The sequence below is a fragment of the Schistocerca piceifrons genome, chromosome X (assembly GCF_021461385.2).
Source record: "Schistocerca piceifrons isolate TAMUIC-IGC-003096 chromosome X, iqSchPice1.1, whole genome shotgun sequence".
Lineage (NCBI taxonomy): Eukaryota > Metazoa > Arthropoda > Insecta > Orthoptera > Acrididae > Schistocerca > Schistocerca piceifrons.
Window position 1 is genome coordinate 308,025,332 of NC_060149.1, and position 22,396 is coordinate 308,047,727.

Genomic DNA, 22,396 nt, shown 5'->3' on the forward strand with positions numbered 1-22,396 from the left:
CGGTTCACAGCTGGTAGTTGTTGAGGGAACTCTGGTGGTACAACAGCACATCACTGGACATCCTAGATCCTCATGAGTTCTCTCTCGTGTGACAGTATGATAGTGCCATTATTCAACAGGACAGTGCTGTGTGACATTTGTGACACCCTTCCCAACGAAATTAGTGCAAGCACCCAGGCCAGAGGTGGTGCAACGTAATACTGATAAGTGGGGTCACACTGCCAAGTTCTTTCCAAGTTTGACTCAATTTTGTAATAATTAAAATAACATCACATACCTTCTCAATCCGTGAAGTCTCATTTCATTTTCTACTCCCCCCAACCCCCCCCCCCCCCACCCTTTTCACTATTTTGTCAGACAGGGTATATGAAATAGCAGATGCCATGAGCATCTCTTTCTTATGAGTATGGTAAATTTCACACAGAAAAGTAACTATGAACAAGCTTTATTGAAGACAAATGTCACATTTGCTGAATGCTGACCAAAAGGAAACAAAAGACTTAATCTCTCAAGGATATGTGGTCCATTCTAGGGTACCAACTGATTCTGCATGACAATTTTTTATTGTGTATAAGACATAGGCGCACCATTTCACACAATTACTGAATCAGCTGTTAAAGTAACGAATGGCTCTGCAGACAAAAGATAAGAGTTGAATTCATGTTTCAAAATGGTGATTATTACTGTGTGCCAGATCAGGACTCAAAGCCGGAATCTCACCTTTCATGGGCAGTGCTCTTACTGACTGAGCTATCTGGGTATAGCTCACAAACAACCCTGACAGTTTTACTTCTTCCAGTATTACTCTCCCATTTTGATAATTTCACAAAAGCTTTCCTGCAAATCTTGCTGGACTAGCACTCCTTGAAGAAAGGAAAGTCTTAGACACAGCCTAAGGAGTTTTTTCAGAATGAATGTTTCTGTGCTAGAGTGTGTGCTGTTTTCACACTTCCTGGCAGATTAAAACTGTGAGCCATGATGGAACCTCATCTTTCCATGAGCTACAATATTTTGAATGAGCTATCCAGGCACGATTCACATCCCACTCTCAGAGCTTCACATTTGCAGCACCTCTTTCCTACTTAACAAACCTTACAGAAATGACACTGTGAGTCACGTTTCCATACCTCAGTCAGTAAGAGTACTGCTTATGAAACACAGGGTTCAAGGTTTGAGTTCCAGTATATGACACTGTTTTAAACTATCAGGAAGTTTCAAAACAGTCATCTGAATGATTATCATTTTCTGGGGTGGAAAAGGTATTATTATTATTATTATTATTATTATTATTATTATTATTATTATTGATTACCTCACAAAGAGTAAACCAAAACTTACTAATGCTACTAAAAACTTCTATACTGTCTAAATAAAAAAGAGGTAAGAAGAGTTATGGATTTCAAAAGAAAATAAGTGCTCCACAATGGGAAATTTGAGGGATGTGTTCGCGCAACAACACAGTTCATAAGATTTGCCACCATCAGATGTGAACCTACTATCATATCTAAATAAATGTGTGACTGCAGAGTGTAATATAAAGAGTACAGTAGTTGCAGATGAGTATTTTTATAAATCACACTTGAAGGGTGGAATTTGCCCACCCAAAAGATGTTTTAACTGCATTGACTTTAAAGGTAAGTATAAACCAGAATAAATGCATTTTTATCAAAAAATAAATATTTCAATGTCAACGTGAGAAATTCTCTAACTGGGCTTACAACACTATTTCACACACACAAAACTTTTTGACACAAAGGCATTCTAGGCAAATGTTCATCGTGAATTGTGCAAATATGAATAGGAAGAAATCCTGCTTCAAATGCACTCCCATAGTAGTAAACCCCATATGTTGGATATGTTGACATTCAGCCTATTTCTCAAAAAAGCAGCAAATGGAAATCACCATTATAAAATTTAAATTTATATTTAGTTTTTTATGTGTACTCTTTCCTACCTCCCCCCCCCCCCCCCCTTTTTGCCATTTTAAGCTCACACCAGTCAGTTCCTCTTTCAAAGAGCATAAGTGATTAAACTATGTCTTAAAATAATAGCTCAACTCTTACCTTCGATTGGTAGTATTATTTTCTAATTTTTATGATCTCACAAATCTGTTTTAATTATGTTCCAATGGCAGTTACATATCAGGGCAAAGTATGTTGTATATGTTTAATGGGAGTTCACTAGTGGAGGGGGAGGAGATTAGTGTTTAACGTCCCGTCGACAACGAGGTCATTAGAGACGGAGCGCAAGCTCGGGTTAGGGAAGGACGCGGAAGGAAATCGGCCGTGCCCTTTCAAAGGAACCATCCCGGCATTTGCCTGAAAGGATTTAGGGAAATCACGGAAAACCTAAATCAGGATGGCCGGAGACGGGATTGAACCGTTGTCCTCCTGAATGCGAGTAGTTCACTAGTGATGACTTAACTTATTAAATACTTTAAAAGCCACATCCTTCAAGATAGAAGAGCCTATAAGATGAAGTGACTCATTAAACTCAAGCAGAAGCAACCAGTTTTTGGAATCAACATGCATTATGCAACAATGTTGTGTTTTTTAAAATATTCCAGTATGTAGATAGAAACTCATGTTAATGAATACCTGGCATATTTTTCTCTAGAGTGTAATTCTGCCGAGAAGTACCAAAAACAATTCTCTGGAACTCAAGGGAAAGCGAAAACTCACATTTTACTTCCAATTCTATCCAGGTCTCCACTGTGTAGCAAAAACTGAAATACCTTCAAGTTAAAGTCTGAAAATGTCTTACCAATTCCACCGGTTTTCATACATTCAGAATACTATATTTACCCACGGCTTCAGAAGAAAAGGGTTTTAAATACTACCAGCACTGATGTCTACGCAGTGAAATACTTGAACTATATTTTAAAGGATGGTCCCCGCATGAGGCAGAAATTTTTCTCTATACAGTGACAATTACAACAATACTATGAAAGTATGAAACTCGGGCAGGAATACTACCATTTCTGCATTATGCAACTTACTGTGGAGCCACTTAAAGAAAAAGGACACACTGTGTCAGTATTTTTTTGGTACCATAATTTTTTCCATCTATACGAATATGAAAACAGCATGCTGTACCACAATTTGGGTTCTAAATTAATTGTAGTTGCTCCACACATGGTATGACTTTTCATGGTTCACAGGAAAGCGATAGTCTATTATCTCCAGAAAGATAATACTTGGTGAAGAGCTCTGTGGAGTAAGTGACCTTTTCTGCGCTCTCTCTCTCTCTCTCTCTCTCTCTCTCTCTCTCTCTCTCTCTCTAGGACAGAGTCTATGCCAGAAACTACAGTAAAATCAGAGGAGAGGAGGGTGAGGAGTTATGTGTATCATCTGCCTTGTACTGGAAGTTTTCATGTATGTATGTACAAACTGTGTATTTCAAACACAACTCTGGAAACAATACATGATTCATATTCATTTGAATGGCTACACCAACCCATCAAATACAGGTCACATTGGGGTAATTGTTTAACACCTGGACCAACTTCAGATCTTGGAAGCAAATGATTCCTCTATTAAATAGTGCAAACAGGTTTGTTTAGGTAACAAAGTTTGCATTTCCTCCCAATCTCATAAAGATTTAAAAGCAACTTAGAATAGCCTTTCCATTTTAAGAAAAATATAGTGTCCTCTTGATCAAAATGTCAAAGATCCAGTTTTCAAACAATGATCTATAAACCATTTGCATGTAGTTTTTGCTGGAGGTGAGGCACATTCTAGGATGTGTAACACTCCATACTGTTACCATAACAATTGAAGTAAATAATGGAAGAGTAAAGGAAACCACTTTACATATAGCTGAGACATCAAACACACACACGCACACACACACACACACACACACACACACACACACAGTGCCAACTAATTACATAGTCCCGATAATGTGGCACGACTGTAGTAAGGGGGTAGTTAACTCTGAAGATGATACTGGTCAAAAGCTCAATGACATTTTCAACCTTTATCTACAGTCCTGTAGACTACTCAGAGCTTCAACTATATGGTAAGTGGTTGCCTTTACCATTATTTGTAGCCTACGTAAAACTTTGCAATATCATATGACACAATAGATGTGTGGTTTCAATGGTTAAATTAAAATGGTACGTATTGTTAGAAAACATCAGAACATGTTTTGAAATATGCTCCAGAGAAATATTTCTTATAGTGATCTTCCTCTACTACTTTCACCATACACATAAGAATATGTTTGCCAGTTTACAGGAAAGAAAGACAATTAGGTTTTAATGTCACATAAATGACAAGGTCAACTGAGGAAGAGAACAGTCCTTAATTTGTTAACAAGGAGGCAGCAAATTGTCTGTTGCCTTTTCTTAACATTTGCCTCACGCACTTTATGGAAATCACAGAAAAGATAAATCTAGATGGCTAGACCAGGATGTCAGCCAAACTCCTACTGTATGCAAGTCCAAGATCGTACCAACTTCACTCAATAACGAATTGCCTTTTTGTAACTGAGTAGTAAATATGAGTATATGAGGCAGATCATGGATGATGTAGGTAGTGGAAGTTATGCTGAATGGAGAGCTGTCAATTAATAAGAATCAAATCAATCTCACAGTTGACGGCTGTAAACAGTAAATACTGCACAATTTAACTATGCTACTAGTAGTGGTTCCCTAAATAACTTAGAGCAAATGCCTGGTTGGATCTTATGAAATGGAAACATCCAATTCTTTCCCCTTTCTAAGCTTTTGCCCCTTCACAAATGACCTCGCCACTGATGGTACATAAGCTTAATCTTCCTTCTTCCTTTTATGCTACTGCTACCCTTAACACTAAAAACTAAACTTTTTTTTCCTTTTTCATGTTATTTTGCAATTCAGTTTTGGCTTCAAACTGCAGTGTTCACACCACAATGTGTGTTCTGCAACATGTATGCCTTTATTACTTCTAGTGGTGTTTTGACTTCAGATGTTTTCTTATACTGGGAATTTCGTGTTTCAGGGATGTGTTTTTCTTGATATATATTTTACATGTTACTATTGTGTCAAACACACACACACACACTTGCAATTCTTCTACACTCTCATTACCTCACTTCCTCTCAGCCCCTTCTCAGTCTTTTACACAGCCTGAAAGGGAGATTGTGAGGTCATTAGAGATTGAGCACAAGCTTGGATTTGATACAGACATGGTACGAGATCAGCTGTGCCTTTTCCAAAAGACGCATCTCAGCATTCACCACAACTGATTTAGGGAAGTCTAGTGTCAGGTTGACAAGGGAAGACCACAATAAACAATAACTTTCTGTGTGTGTGTGCAAAACCACTGTTATGATTAGGGTTGCTGATTAAAAGTGTTGGAAATGTGTTACTCAGTTTTTACATTAACTTTCAGTGATGTTTAGATCAGAAAATGCTGAGACTATACATGATGACTCACCACAACACATAAGTTTTAAGACTAGCCATATGCAGTGTAATGGTGCTTATACGTTACAGGGATTAGAGTGAGTGACCAAACCCTGCAGTGTTATATAGTGCCTGTAATGTAAATAGACCAATATGCATACTGCTCCTAGTTGTATTTTCCAGATTACTCATGTGTGTACTGCTTGGGCAGCCTGACTGACTTTTTAAACAATTTTGGACTATTTCTTGCTGTAATATGAACACACTCTCTCTCTCTCTCTCTCTCTCTCTCTCTCTCTCTCTCTCTCTCTCTCTCTCTCACACACACACACACACACACACACACACACACACACACACACACACATCAATTATTAGTTTTACTCCACTGATCTGAGCAGCAGATGCCTTTTATCCAGTTTGGTTTCAATGGTTAGTTATCAGGCTTATTTAAAACTGATTATTGTTTGGTGTGACTATGTCTGTAATGGGTTTTATTCCACTATGGAACAGACTGAATGGAGAGGTTATGACAGTGAATGAATGTTGCCAAAGACATGTCCGTCAAGACTGGATACCAAACGTAACAGGAATTAGCCATTCTTAAGTATCAAAAAAATGCATTTAAAATTACTTCTTAAATAACCTCATCCATCTAATGAGTAAAATTAACTGGAGGTGATTGCTTCAATTGATATCATTCTGAAACCAATCTCAGGTGTGTTCACTTCAAAACTGTTAACACCTTTTCATCAGGTGCTAAGCAACTAAGATTAATCTGCAGAAGAGGCACAGGGAATGTATTGATTATAATATTTCAAGGAGAAAAGATGCCATTTAATTATGCTGTTTCTAAGTGTTTGCTCCCCTTTTAATTCAATTTATTGGAAAAAATAGGAATTAATCTTAATTAATAGGTTCAAATACAGCAGCATATTTTAATATTTGAAACCATTTATGAAACTATGCACTACAGATACATGTGAATTTCAAAAATATGGCTGCGTCATTTGAGAAAGAGTATTGGGGGGGGGGGGGGGGGGAGGAGATGGAAAGCCAGATAGATAGATAGAGAGAGAGAGACGCGGCAAGAGTTTGGTGATAATGTGGGCAATCATACAGTGGTATTCCAGGGGCCCCCTGGTTACTCTCAAAGGTCACATAACTGCCATGGATTATGTGACCATTTTGGTTGAGCAGGTCTATAACCAACTGAAATTCTTGACATATAATGCTACCACTGTATGCCATAAACAGGTGTAAAATGGGACTAAAGAACATTAATGTTTATGTCATGCTGTAGTGCATGGTTTTTATGACATCTCACATGTTACAGTTCTCTGCTCAGAATAAGTTATGAATCATAACCTTCACGCCGACTCATGTGACAGACATACATTTCACTTGTGTAACACACTTCCCACACGGGAGCAGAATGTTTCATGGTCCACAAAGTTGCTTACAAAATAAATAAACATGAGGGTTGGGCAACACTGCTTGAACATAAATGCGGATGCTAGCCAAGCCTGCACGTTGTGCTGCTATATTTGCCCATGAATGGCATCTCTGCAAAGTCTTCAATATGACACAAGCATCAATAATGGTCAGAATAGTGTTCTGTGTAGTTGTGAGCACATTATGTTGGATCTAAGTGAACACAAATGTGGGCAAATTGTTGGTGCTCATATAGTGGGTTCTTCTACAACCAATGGAGCTGACATGTTTGGACTTTCAAGAGGCACCATATCAAAGATTTATATCACATACAGGGAAAGCAGAAAAACACCATCCACCAAGTCACAATGTGGACGAAAGTATGTGTTGAGTGATTGTGATAGATGGTCACTGAACAGGATTGTGATGAAAACGAAGAGGACAACAGCTGCAAAAGTTACTGCAGAACTCGCAGACCACGTCAGCACCAAAACAACATGAAGGGAGCCCCATAAGCATGGAATTGAGGAGCCAGCTACAATTTCAAAACCATTCATCAGTAGTGCAAACACTCGTAAGAGGAAAATGCGGCGCCAAAGTCAATAAATCCTTGACTATGGACAGTGGTTGTGCGAGTTCTGTTTCACACTGTTTCAAGCTTCTGGCCATGCATCCGTCCAAAGAATGAAACATGGCAAGAGTAAAGTGATGACTTCGGCAACCACATAGTGGTATTCCACGGGCCCCACGGTTACTCTCGTGGGTCACGTTACTGCCATAGATTATGTGACTATTTTGGTTGAGCAGGTCTATCCCATGGTACAATGTTTGTTCCCCAATAGTGATGCTGTGTTCCAAGATGACAGAGCCCCTTTCCATATAGCTCACATTGACAAAAACTGATTTTGTGAGCATGAGGATGAATTCTCTCATCTCTCCAGGACACCACAGTCACCAGATCTCAATACTATTGAGCCTCTGTGGTATACTTTGGAGAGAAGGGTGTGTGACCACTGTCCACATCCATTATTACCTGAACTTGCCACTGTTTTTCAGGAAGAATGGTACAAAATTGTCTTGAAAACTGTATGTGAGCTATATTTATCCATTCTGAGCTGATTGGAAGCTGTTTTGAATGCCAATGCATTTCGTACTATGTATTAAGCATGGTAATATGTTTTGTTTTTGGTGTTTCCCCTGTAAATAAATAAATGAAAGTATTATGAGAGAGCTACATAAGGTTCTCAGCCTAGTAGAAAAATGGCACTGATATCAACAAAATTTTGTTTCTGCTATACTCATGCATATTTCCCAATCATGTAACTTGTGTGTCAAATTGATCTGCTGAATAGATTTTTTGTACGGATTTGTGAAATAGTTATGATGGTGTTTTTTATTCAAACGAATGAACTAGAATACCAATGCAGCATAAACATTCTTGTTTTGGATGTTTGCTCAACAATCCATATTCTTACAAAGTTGGTGAATATTTACAGTTAGCTACTTCATTTCAACAGTTTAGAAATGGGCAGCTCAGTTCAAAGTGGCTGAACTTACTGTGAAGATAGTTCACATGAAGGACCTCCACTAACTAATGCCAGAGACAAAAACATTGAGAAAGTGTGTAATGTGGTATTACACCATTGGTGAATAAGAATATTTCTCATTCAAATAAATGAACTAGAATACCAATCCAGCATAAAGATCCTTGTTTTGGATGGTTTATCAACAGTTTGAGCTAACACCACAGGCATATTGGAAAGAGTACAGCACATTTTACAGGCAGAATTAAGAAAAAGAGGCCATTGTGTAAAGTGGCTGCCTCATTTGTTGAATGATCACTGAAAGTGAAAATAAAAATCCAATTTGTCAGCAATGGTTGAACCTTTTAAATCTGTTTATCTCTGCAGTTACAATCATAATAATCTTGAAGAACACACACCTAAATAAAATTACCACTGCAGCTGCAATACTGCTGCCTACTTCAATGTTTTTGTGCCTCTTGTTACATTGAAAAATAACTTTGGTCCAGTAATTCACACCATAGACAAACCATAAATTGGAGCATAGGTTGATAGCAGTGCATCTGCATCATAAAAGGCAGTCTATATCAACTGCTGGAAGGTGTGACCATTGTTTTCTTGGATGTAAAATGGATTCTTCTTATTGATTATAATTCTTTTAATATCCAAAAAAATAATGTGAACTTCTGTGCTGGCAACTGTTGATTAACAACAGAGTACAATCTGGAATGAAAATTTGTAACAAGTTAATACTGCACATTAACAGGAACTCAAAAAAGAAGTAACTACCTTTCACAGACAGCACTCTAGTAGCTGCAGCTCGGAGCATCAGACTAAAATCTTCAGTGTGCCAATAGTTACTTTCTACAGGTTCCAAACTCCCATAGGCTATCCCAGAATTCTGCAGTGCTAGCATCAGGGGGAGAGAGGATTAAATGGCGAGTTTGACTTAAAAGCTGGTATCTGAATGAGTTCCAGTCTGAAATGTAGTTTTAATTTGTTACAAATGTTCAACCGAGACATGTATCAGCACCAATGTGTTATAAATGTAGGATAGATCAAAAAATGTATACATACTTTGAAATTTTTCATTTTGAGAGTAGTGAAGGCGTGATCTGTTTTACTTGCTAAAAAAGATTCAACAGCTTAGATTGCAAAAATATTTCTTGATGTAAGACAACTGGGTTCGACAGATTTTGCTGTCATTTTCAGGACTTAAAAATCTCTTTGTTGTAAAACGTGTTTATTTGACACTGAACCTCATGGCAAGTTGTCAAGTGGATAATGGGCTGATTGTTATCCACTTGACAACTTGCCACGATGTTCAACATAAAATGCACATATTTCACAACAAAAAGATTTTTAAGACCTGAACATGACAGTAAAGTATGTTGAAACCTGTTGTCTTGAATAAAGAAATATTTTTATGTGATCTATGCTGTTGAATGTTTTTATACGCACTGTGATAGTGAAAACTTTATATATTATCATCAGTACTATAGTGACTCAATGTTAAACAATTACAATAAGAGTTCAAAGTGCAAACCAACTGCCTCAAACACTTCTGAGCATGATGCTGCATACTCAAGGTCATGTCTTCCAAAGCAGCAACAGGAATTGCTTGAGAAGCCATTTTAATTTCATTGCGCAGTTCTGCTAGTGTGCGTGGCTTCCTGCTGTATATTACGTTCTTAAGGGTACCCGACAAGTAAAAATCAAGTGAGGTCAAATAAAGGCGAACATGCAGCGTGCTCCATGGCACCCTTTCATCCAATCCAATCAGAGTATGATGATGCAATAGCTCCATACTGAACAGTCATATACCACTGCTTGCTCAACGAAAGATCAGTACCCGAAGACTGGAAAATGGCACAGGTCACACGTATATTCAAGAAAGGCAATAGGGGTAATGAGCTGAATAAGGCCCTTATCATTAATGTCGACATGGAGCAGGATTTTGGAACACATATTGCAAATGAACATTATAAATTACCTCAAAGAGAGTGGTTTATTGACACACAGTCAACATGGGAGTTGGAAAATATTGTTCTTGTGAAACACAACTAGCTCTTTAGTCACACGTAGTGTTGAGTGCTATTGACAAGGGATTTCAAATTGATTTCGTATTTATAGATTTCCAGAAGGCTTTCGACATTGTACCTCAACAAGTGGAATGCAATCAAATTGCGTACTTACGGAATATTGTATCAGTTACATGACTGGATTCGCGATTTCCTGTCAGGGAGGTCAAAGTTTGTTGTAATTGATGGAAAGTCATCGAGTAAAACAGAAGCGATTTCTGGCGTTCCCTGATGCTGTCGTTTACTGCCTAGTAAAGTCATCAGAAGACCAAAACAAATTGCAAAATGATTTAGACAAGATATCTGTACGCTGCAAAAATTAGCAACTGTCCCTAAATAATGAAAAGTGGGAGGTCATCCACACGAGTGTTAAAAGGAATCCGATAAACTTCGGTTACATGATAAATTAATCAAACCTAAAGGCCATAAATTCAACTAAATACCTAAGAATTCCAATTACACACAACTAAAACTGGAAAGTGCACATATAAAATGTTGTGGAGAAGGCGAACCAAAGACTGTGTTTTATTTGAAGATGCAAAGGATCTACTAAAGAGATTGCCTACACTATGCTTGTCCGTCCGCTTCTGGAGCACTGCAGTGCGGTGTGGGATCCTTAGTAGATGGGGTTAACAGAGCACATCGAGAAAATTCACAAAAGGACAGCACATTTTGTATAGTTGAGAAATAGTGGAGAGAGTGTCGTGGAGATGATACAGAATTTGGGGTGGACACCATTAACACAAAGGCATTTCTTGTTGCGGCGCAACTGTCTCACAGAATTTCAATCACCAACTTTCTCCTTCGAATGTGAAAATATTTTGTTGATACTGACCTACATAGTGAGAAATGATCATCATAACAAAATAAGGGAAATCAGTTCTTGCAAGGAAATATATAGATGTTCATTTTTCCCACACTCTATTTGAGAGTGGAATAATAGAGAATTATTGTGAAGGTGGTTAAATGAACCCTCTGCCAGGCACTTACGTGTGATTTGCAGAGTATCCCTGTAGCTGTTGCACTGATATCCAGATAGGTGCACAGATGCCTATGCAAGCGTGACGGGGCACCATCTTATTGAAAGAAAGAAGATTCATCACCAAAGAAAGGACAAATGCACGGTAAAATTAACGAGTCCAGCATCTCTCGCCAGTAATTTTACCTTTTAAAAAGAAATTTCCAGTCAGTCCCCTCGACGATAACCTGCACCAGACATTACGTCCCAGAACACTGACCACTCGCTCAACAAACATACGGATTTTAGGGAGCCCAGTACACACAGTTATGCCTGTTTACCGTGCCATTTAATTTAAACTGTGCTTCATCAAACTACACCACACTGAAAACAAAATTAGCGTCACGTTCAATATGCACTAGGAACCGTTCACTCAACTGACTCGTTTTGTTCTCAGTCGCCCTCATTCAATGTAACAACTGCGGAATGTAAACTTTCTGCTTCTTCACTTTGTGGAAAATATGACTTCTGCTCACACTATTTATGCCTGTTTCACGTGCACATTGTTGTGTTGATCTCTGTGGGGAGTATGTGAATGCATCCAACACCTGAGCAGAAGACTCTTCACCTGCTGCTGTGAGTGGCCGGCATGATCTTCACTGATGCATATTCGTGATTGTTCCTGCAGTTTGGAACATACCGTGAAGGTGAGTGATGCTTAAGCGTGTTAGTGGTTCAGTTCCAAATTCCTGCCCCCAATGTCACTGCACTTCACTGATGTTCTCCAAGTTCCAATACCATTTGAGAAAATATTTTCACTGCTCAAATGTCAGTCACGTTTGCACCACGGCTTCAGTTTGTACACTGACATCAGCATATCGCAACCCTATTGCCATCTGTTGTTCGACCACTGTACTACATGTTCAACCTGTACCCACTGTGACTTCGAAGTGTACGATTAGTACAGCCAGTTTTAAAGTGTATACATTTTCTTGAACTAACTTGTAGTTACATCGAAAAAAATTTGGCTACATACCAAAAAATTTATTTACATGAAAAAAAAGAAAGAAGAAGAAGAACAGCAACCAGTTGCAAATATTAATTAAATTGTTATTTGAAAATCCACCGTGATCAGTTTATGACTTCAAAATTCCATCCTTACATAGTTGAATTATATTGCAGTCTATTAATTGTGTGATGTGTGAACATGACCATGAAACACAACAGAAAGGTGATAAAACCTAACAAAATTAGTTGCGAACTTTTTAAGACTTCTATTTACCTATTAGCTATGTGCAATATACATGTAAAAACTGTCTGAAATTTTGAAATAATACTAGGTGGATCTCAAATGAATTTTTGAACCAGGCTGCTCCTTTTGAAGTTAATTTTTTTTATATAAGACATGTATTTTTGGGGCACTGGTCTTAGAAAAAGTGTTGTAGTCAATACATGACAAATTGTGCACATGGTGCAGCTGTTGACTGAAGGCTCAGATGCAGGGAATAAACTTTGAGAATACATTACTAATATCCAAACAATAAAAACACCCCTCCACATCTAACACTGAAATTTGGCAGTACAATTTACAGTGGTGCTTCATTTCAAGTCATGAAATATTACCACTCACTGACAACGTGTGTGCAGGGTGGGGCGAGAGGGGGAGTCAGTTCAAACATACTCATCTCATAGCAACTGCATGATAAAGCAGAACACAAAATGGAGTGAAGTGTTGCAGGTGAGTCAGAGCCAACAAAGACATAATTCTTCGGCTTTTGAAATGTAAATAGTAATTAATTTATGAATAAACCTCCATAATGAAAAACAATAAGTTAAAATCTTTAACAGAAAGGTTAATTCTAGTCCCTCATGTATGTTGAAGCTACAGCTATCAAGTTATTTTACTGTAATTCTGGATTAAACATAATTAAAATATAATTGGAACAACTGGGACTAAGTCTTCTCAGTTATTCAAAGAAAACTATCTGAAAGCTATAGGCTGGATACTGAAACACATCAGTTACATAGTACAGGATTGTCCATTAAGAAGCAGGTATTTCAGTCAACTGTGGAACCTTCTGCCAAAATGATTCAGTAAAAATAAATTCTGAGTAAGTACTGCTCAAGAAAATGAATAAAATATCACCCTCAACTACTTCTGGGTGGGCTTGACAGCCTTGATAAATTTGAAAGGAAGACTGTTCCACCAGGCTGTATTTTAAAACTGTGCTTTATTGATTATTACTATTCTTTGAGCGTGGCTCATTCTCAGTTGCATTTACAACAGAAATCATGGTCTCCAAATAGCAGTCACACACCACGCATAGTTATGCATAGCACAATCATTAAAGTGCATGATCTTGCAATGTATAGCCACAAAAAACACCTACCAATAGCAAGAGACTTCCATTTGATGAGGACGATATACCCACATCTGTTATATAAGCACTTGAAAATGAACCAAGCTCTAAACTAGTATTGCTTAAAATGTACAATTTTTAAGTACAGCCCAGTGGAATGATGTCTTTCTTTAAATATTAGACTACTTTTCCTAACTAACAAATGACAACAAATAACAACAACAATAACAATTATAATTATTATAATCACAATAATAATAATAGTACACTATACCACTCAAGCTGTAATATTCTACTTGCATAACTTGAAATATCAGAACCAGCATTATCCCACCACCACTTAATACAGCTACGAATTGAGGTATATTAATACGGGACACGAAGTGTTTGCCCACAGTTTAAACAGTAAACATATCAGATGCCCTTCCTGTGTTATTAGGTGCCTTTCTCTTGCAGTTCTTTAGCTTTTTTAATTTCATTTTTTTTCCTATCAGTAAAGTCAGCCCAAGCAAAAACTGCTCATACTGTGTTTCATATGATCACAACTGTCAACAGGAGTGTTCTTTTGGTTCTCAAACAAAATTACGTCTAAATTGTAATTTTATGTTTCTAAGTGGTACAACTGCCTCAAATGTTTGTTGAGCAAACATATTTATACACTATACTAAGAAAAGGAAAGTCACTACTCACCATATAGTGGAGATGCTGAGTTGCAGATAGGCGCAACAAAAAGACCGTCACAAATAAAGCTTTCGGCCAGAAAGGCCTTGATAAAAATTACACACGCACACGCACGCGCACACACATGCGCGCGCACACACACACACACACACACACACACACACACACGACTGCAGTCTCGGGCAACTGAAGCCACACTACAAGCAGCATCACCAGTACATGATGGGAGTGGTGACTGGGTGGGGGTAAGGAGGAGGATGGGGTGGGGAGGGAGAAGGATAGTAGGGTAGCGGTGACAGACAGTGAAGTGCTGCTGGGGGAGGGGGGGGGGTGGTGCACAGGGGTGATGTGGAGAGATTGTAGGGTAACTATATACTATATGTGCAGTCGGGAGGTTAGACAGAGGACAGGGGAGCAGTGAGGATGGGGGTGGGGGATGGGGTGGAGGGGGGGTGGGGAGTAATGGAAAGAGAGAGAAATAAAAAGACTGGGTGTGATAGTGGAATAAGGGCTGTGTAGTGCTGGAATGGAAACAGGGAAGGGGCTGATTGAGTGAGGACAATGACGAAGGTTGAGGCCAGGAGGGTTACGGGAACATAGGACATATTGCAGGGAAAGTTTCCACCAGCGCACTTCAGAAAAACTGGTGTTTGGCAGCGTGCTCAGCAACAGGGTGGTCCACTTGTTTCTTGGTGACAGTTTGTTGGTGGCCATTCATGTTGACAGACAACTTGTTGGTTGTCATGCCCACATAGAATGCAGCACAGTGGTGACAGCTTAACTTGTAGATCACATGACTGGTTTCACAGGTAGCCCTGCCATTGATGGGATAGGTGATGTTTGTGACTGGACTGGAGTGATGGTGGTGGTGGTGGGAGGATGTATGGGACAGGTATTGCATCTCCACTATATGGTGATTAGTAACTTTCCTTTTCATAATATTTTTAACTTCCATCCTATATTTTCCATTGTTTGATACATATTTATAGACTGTAACAGCAAAATACAAAGAATAGTGTTTCTATAAGAAACCAAATATGGCCACAGAGCTGTGCTGTACTGTCTTCACTGTGCCATCGCATAGCTGTATCATGCCATCTTCACAGTCCTATGATGCTACTGTGATGAGTTGCTTGGCACAGAGGCCATATTCAGTCACAACTGGAAATACTTTTCATTTTTGTGTTTTGCTGCCACTGTCAATAAATAATCTTTAACTGAATATTTCACTATGCTAATAAGATTCCTTTATTCAATAGGCACATAAATTACTTTTAATTTTTAGAATGGGAACCCGAACTACTTTCTTCACTGACAACGGAAGTCAAATGAAATGTGTGGAGGACACTTTCACCCTCAAAAACACCACAGACTCTGTGTGGTGAAGGAAGTACAAACTACATATAAAGTTGCGACAATTTATAAAATCAATAAAACTGAAGTTCTATCATGTACAAAAATCTAACCTGATTATAAACTGATATGTTAAGATCCTGCAAGTTTGTGTATATAATTTATGGAAGGTGAGCAATAAATTATCCAGTATTTATTCTGCAAAACCTCAATTCCTCAGATCAGTTACAGATGAAGGACACATGATGTCTTGTGCACAAATATTGTTTTAATATTTCGGGTTTCATGTAATTTGGTTTTACATCATATGGCACAAATGTACGCTAAATTAAATATAAATGGTATGGATACATAAACATATCGAAGTCAATTGTAAGTTTAATTCTTCACATGAAAGGAAAGAATTTCACTGGTAATCAGAATTGTGCAGAATAGGTACACAGTTTGTGGGCTACATAGTGTAACTGTGTTCTAGAGGTATTTAACTGTAAAGAAAGCTGAAAATTTTCAAAAATAGTGGTAGGTGTTAGCAAGTACGGATATTATTCGCTATGACGATTTTTGAAACTAATGTAGTTAAAATGTACTGCAACATGGAAGTCTCTCTCTCTCTCTCTCTCTCTCTCTCTCCCCCCCCCCTCCCCCCCCCCCCCCCCACACACACACACACACACACACACACACACACACACAGAGAGAGAGAGAGAGAGAGAGAGAGAGAGAGAGAGAGAGAGAGAGAGAGAGAGAATGTTGCTGGCTGAAGGATGCAGAGAGGGAAAAACAAAACCAATGAAGTGCTGTTCACAATAAAATTCCAGTAACACCTTGATTGCATTTCCAAAATTTATGGTAGAAATCACATATGGAGGTGAACCTTTGTACATGGGAGCATCAGTGATCGTCACAGGAAACTAGAAATAAGGGGAAAATATGATGCCCCCCCCCCCCCCCCCCCAATAAGCTGTACAAACAGGGCTGTAGTCTTATAAATGTCCCATACTCACACATTATCTACACTGCCAAAATCCAGTTCTCTGTACTCAGTGCCATTTCGATGCCCGTTGCTGTTCTGCAACTGAGTTACAGGCTCAAGATTAGTGTTATTACTATTTACATGGTTGCCACTTATTTCTGCTGTTTTCACATTACTATTCTCAGTTAACAATTGTTCACTAGTAGCAGTTTTCCCATTTTCTACAACACTGCTGGGAACCACATCTGTACCCTTTTCTGTCTCCATAGACTCCTTATTCCCCACATCCATGTGACCATCTCCACTAGGCACAATTTTTCTCTCTTCTGTAGGACTGACATCCTTTCCATCTTCATCACCACCACTTTCACCTTCAAGCTGGCCCTGTAGCAAGAAGAAAATCTAAATTAGAAAACAGAATCGTTTTGAAGAAATATGTAAAACACCAATTGTTCTTAATTTATAGTGATGAACAATTTAAATGTCTCCAGTTGTAAGAATGATTAAAAAAAACTTTTATTAATTTCACCCCAGTGAAAACTTAACTTTGTGTTCTGCCTTACGGCAGGTCTTGTCATGGGGGAAGCCTTGTCAGAGGGCCCACCACATAAGTGTCTAGGGAAGTGATTCCAGTGGTGGTTTCCCGTTGCCTTCCACTGATGATGATGAAATGATAATGAGGACAACACAACACCCAGTCCTTGGGCGGAGAAAATCTCCGACCCAGCCGGGAATCGAACCCAGGCCTCTTGGCATGACTGACCACTGCACTAACCACTAAGCTATCAGGGCGGACACCCCAGTGAGAATAAGGTCAATAACTGGCTGTTATAGCTTAAAAGAACCTTTCCAGAATTTGTATACAATGATTTCTGGAACACACACGTTAGGACAGCTGGGATTCAACTCTTCATAATAAATTTTAATGGTGAATTTCTGCTATAGTATAGTGTAAATAATCATTTTAAACAACTTGAAAATCTGGACCAGGAATAACATGTGTGTCTCATACATCAGCCCTCTCTTCCCGTGTGACAGCCAATTTGCTATTTCTATGAACTATACATATAACCACAGATTTGGGTTTATTAATACATGGAGAATAAACTGTATTATGCCACTTACGTGTTTACAAGCAGAGTGATTCTCTTAGAAACTTGTTTTTTAACTTTTACTTCACGAGTTTACACTTAATTCTATTTTTGTTACTACACTGAAATGCACATTTCACATTCTGTTGAATACTACTGACTTTTACAGCATACTTTCTACATACACAACTAAGCTACTGGAAGAACTTGGTGTCTCAATCATGCTGAAGCCAGGAATGGGAACAGAAAATATCACAGAAGATGTAGACTTAGAAGGCGAAATATTGTATGACAGTGATTTTGTCATATGTGTAACCAGTGCAAAGTATGTGGCGCATAATGACACTGATACCTGCACTGACTATATTACACATTTTCAACGATAAAACAAACTAAGCTTCAGAAAGAAGTCCAAGAAAATCATTGTGTCATTTTGGACTAACGTGGCAGTAGCATGTACTCATAGAGCTGTGCAGGAACTCAAACTGAAATCTCACAAAGTAACAGTTGTGCATCAACTGACCAATTGAGATATTGTTGCTAGATATCAGTACTGCAACTAACTATTGCATGCTGTACAAGATGGAGAGATCGATCCAGAAAGGCTGCCCCCCCCCTCCCCCCCCCCCCCCTCCAATGAAGTACGGATGCATTTATTAGGATACACAAACTTGCAACACAATCGAGTAGAGGGGTTGGGATTTGCATGGCTGCATGCCTGAAATTTAATAGGTTAGAACAATCAATGTTGAACTTTTGTAAATCATTATCAGTTACGTTGAGGACCTCTGCACGATGTGAAAACAGGAGTGTGAGTGCAATTAGTCCAACACAAATTACTGGACTTATTATAGAGCAAAATTTTTCAGAAAATTAACAATTAACAAAAACATCTACTTTTATGCAGGAAAATGCAAGCTCTCACACCATTGATACATCTATGATAAAAGATTTGTTCGGAATGTAATGTCACAAAGTCCCGATTGCCTTCACTTTGGATATGCTTTTTCTGGCCTTCTTGCAGATGGTGACTGCCAGTTGTGCCATTTGGAGTTCTGTATCTTTGTATCAGTGTCATATTCAAAAACGTACAACGTATCTCCCACTACAACACTTTCCAAAATTTCAACACAATTCCAGAAGTTCTTCACAAATGAGTACTCGGCTGGACTTGTGGCTAATGGTCAAAATTTTTGGTAACAGTTTTGCACACAATTACTTCATTTGCAGTTGTTTGGTTACAGTCTCCTGGACAATGATTTTGCATATACCCAGAGTCTGAGCTATCAGAGGAACAGGTATTCTACAGTCAGTGTTCAAAAGTTCATGCACACACATCATGCTGTCTTCAGCTTTCCATGTTGAAGAGTGTCCAGAAAGAGTTTCATCATGAACGTCATCCTGGACTTCCATGCTGTAGTGACGTAGTGACTCGTCGTGACTTTCAGAAAGCTCTGAGGAAAATGAAGTGGGTTATGTTGGGAGCTAACAAATACTTCCAACTAGCCATGGCAGATACACTTCAGTTCACTAACAGCAGCATTAGAATAGAATTGGTGACAATGCTTTCCAGACAAACACTGTAGTATTATGAGGTGTTTTTGATGATAGGATAATCCACTCTTCATTTCCCATATCTAAATTCATGTGATTTCTACCTCTGGCTTATGTTAAATGGAAAGATGTAGGTAAACAATCCTCATACACTTGAAGAGTTAGAAGACAGTAGTTGGCTTGTGTTTTCAAAAATTCTGATAGCCGAAATTTAACAAATGCTTGATAATGTATTCTTAAGGGTCAAATTGCTCTTGCTGCTCAGATACACAATTCTGGGTATCTGTTGCAAATAAAGGTAAACTTGATTTGGTCACATTCCGTGTTAGTTTATGCTCAACTTGGGAAGATGTGCCAAGCAGCTATGCTTCCCGAGGGAGATACCAGTACACATCCTGTGTAAACTGCAGGTGTGCACCAGTCTCATACATGAAACATTCTGTATATTGTGGATGAACTTGACTGCAAAACTGGAGACACTAGCAGTTTTAAGTTAAGTAAGTATAAAACTTTGAGCTTACATTGTTCAAAAATGCACATGGATGGAGATGTAGTCGCACGCGTTAGCAATAATGTTCAGTACGAAAAACATAATTTGGCAGTGCAGTTAGCAGAGAAGATGGTCTTTGAGTCAGCAGCACTAAGAATAAAGCCAAGGAAGAACAGCTTAATATGGTGATGCATTTTTCATTCAACTGCAGTTTACTTGATAAATGCTCAACATGTAAGAAGACAGATTACACTAAATGTTAACACAGCCTCTTCAAGCAATAATCCACACTACTTTAGGTAATCTGACAAGTTAATTGTCCTACAACTGAATCCATGTGAATTCATCATAAACACACACAACAGCTGACTCCCAGACATGTATTCACCATTTCCACACAAATTTAAACAGGGAGGAATTAGGGCTTAGAACCGCTGAAAGCCACCTCTCTGATCCCAGAACTTTATCTGTACTACATGGTGACTTAATTATAAAAGAAAATTTTATTATTTTATGAAATATTAAACCACAGTTTTAATCATCTGAGTGGGTAAAAAGACAATGTCAAGAATATTAAATTAATGCAGTAAATTAACAAATTAAAGGGAGATATGAAGGACCAAACTGCTGGATTTCCAAAGAAAATGCAAAGCCTAGAAAAAAGCATACAGGGAACCTTTAATGGAACTCACAGTACAGTGTTATGCTGATGTGATAAGTGAATCAGTAATGTTAGTAAAAACTCATGGTGTGTAGTAGACAAGAAATGTGGGAAGTGAGAGTATAAAGACTACATACAGTATGTGAGAAATTCACAGAAGAAATTAATACAGAATTATGATTCAGGATCGATAGTGAACTTGATCAAAGCTTCAGGAGTGTTGCTAGTGACATCCTGAAGTTATTTTGAAGCTGAAAATACAAATGTCCACTGGCTGGTTTGACATATTATCTAATTTATTTAAAGAACGCAGAACTGAAAAAATATCACTAAACCACTACCACATTCAGGAAGCACTTCACATGGCCACGGGATTTTTCATATCCTGTTAAGTATCTCCACAATATCAACAGGGTATAAAAAGAAAGCAACCAGAGACTTACAGAAATCCAGCTCAGTGTCACTGACCTCAAAACTTGGTAGTGGACTTGAAAGAGTAATTCTTGATCAAATGGATTTTTTTTCTTTCGTAAATGTAACCTGCTAAACATTTTGCAAAACGAATTCAGGAAATAATGCAGGAGAAATGACTCTGACTTTCAAACAAACTACTTATTATTCGCACAGTCACAAACTCTATAATAACAAACAAAACAAAAAAACATAACACGTGTCTTCTACATGAATATTAAAAAAAAACTACCCTCCTTTCTCTGGTGCATTGTCTCATTAGCACACAAAGCATTAAATCTTAAATCCCTTATGTAAATCACATAATAATAATACAATTTTTTCAGTACATATTGTACAAGATGGGTAAAGTAAACAAAATCAATGGAATGTCTATAAATTTGACCAGTTCTTTTCATCCTGTGAATCATTCAACGCCCTTACACAAATTCAAAACCTTATGTATAAGAGAAGTAACACTTGAAAATCCATGATGGAATAATGACAATATTATGAGAAGAATCGATTGCTACTCACCATACAGTGGAGATGTTGAGTCGCAGACAAGCGGGGGAGGAGGTGGTGGGGTGGGGGTGGGGGTGGGGGGGAAAAGAGTGAGCTTTTGGACAAATTTATAAGTAGACAAAACACACACACACACACACACACACACACACACACACAAGCACTTCGTAAGTGTGTGTGTGTTGTGCTTGCATGAATGTGTTTGTGTTGTCTATTTTAGAAGAAGGTCTTTAGGTTGAAAGCTCACTCATTCGGCAGTCTTTCTGTTGTGCCTGTCTGTGACCCAACATCTCCAATATATGGTGAGTAGCAATCTATCCTTTTCATAATATTGTCAGAAGTAACACCGGATTTCTTAAATTGTTAGAAGTGAGAAAAAGAAAATGTGACCTTCATACAAAACAAAAGGTTTAATATCTAATATTAACCACTTATTTACCAAAATATAATGCAGATACAGAAAAGCACATTTATTTAAAACTATTTGTATCATAAGAAATTACATTAGGAAACTAATGTGTGCTAATACCAATTACCCACATAGTAATAAGCTTTATTTCAAAAGAATCAGAAATAAAATCATAATAATAAATATAATTTCAACCACCAAAATTCAATATTCAAGCAATAGAAATTAAAATAGCAACATCACCAATACGATTAGAAAGTGCAGTTAACATACCCGCACTATAAGATTTTACATTTTGATAATAAATAACTAAACAATAAGAAACTAAACCTAAACCATCTCATCCTAATAAAATTCTAATCAAATTAGGACTAATAATTAAAAAACCTATAGAAAGAATAAATATTAAAACAATAATAATAAAACGATTTATATTCTTTTCTCCCGATATATAATCCTCT

General features: G+C 38.0%; 1 protein-coding gene across 1 annotated transcript in view; it reads right to left on the reverse strand.

The window, feature by feature from the left end:
- The window catches only part of LOC124722327 (titin homolog), a 296,877-nt gene that overhangs the window by 14,503 nt on the left and 259,978 nt on the right, over positions 1-22,396 (reverse strand). Inside the window, exons 17-18 of the mRNA XM_047247504.1 lie at positions 19,089-19,300; positions 16,787-17,157 (exon numbers count right to left, since the gene is read on the reverse strand). Coding sequence (XP_047103460.1) covers positions 16,787-17,157; positions 19,089-19,300 — 583 coding nt within the window. The remainder of the gene's footprint in view (positions 1-16,786; positions 17,158-19,088; positions 19,301-22,396) is intronic.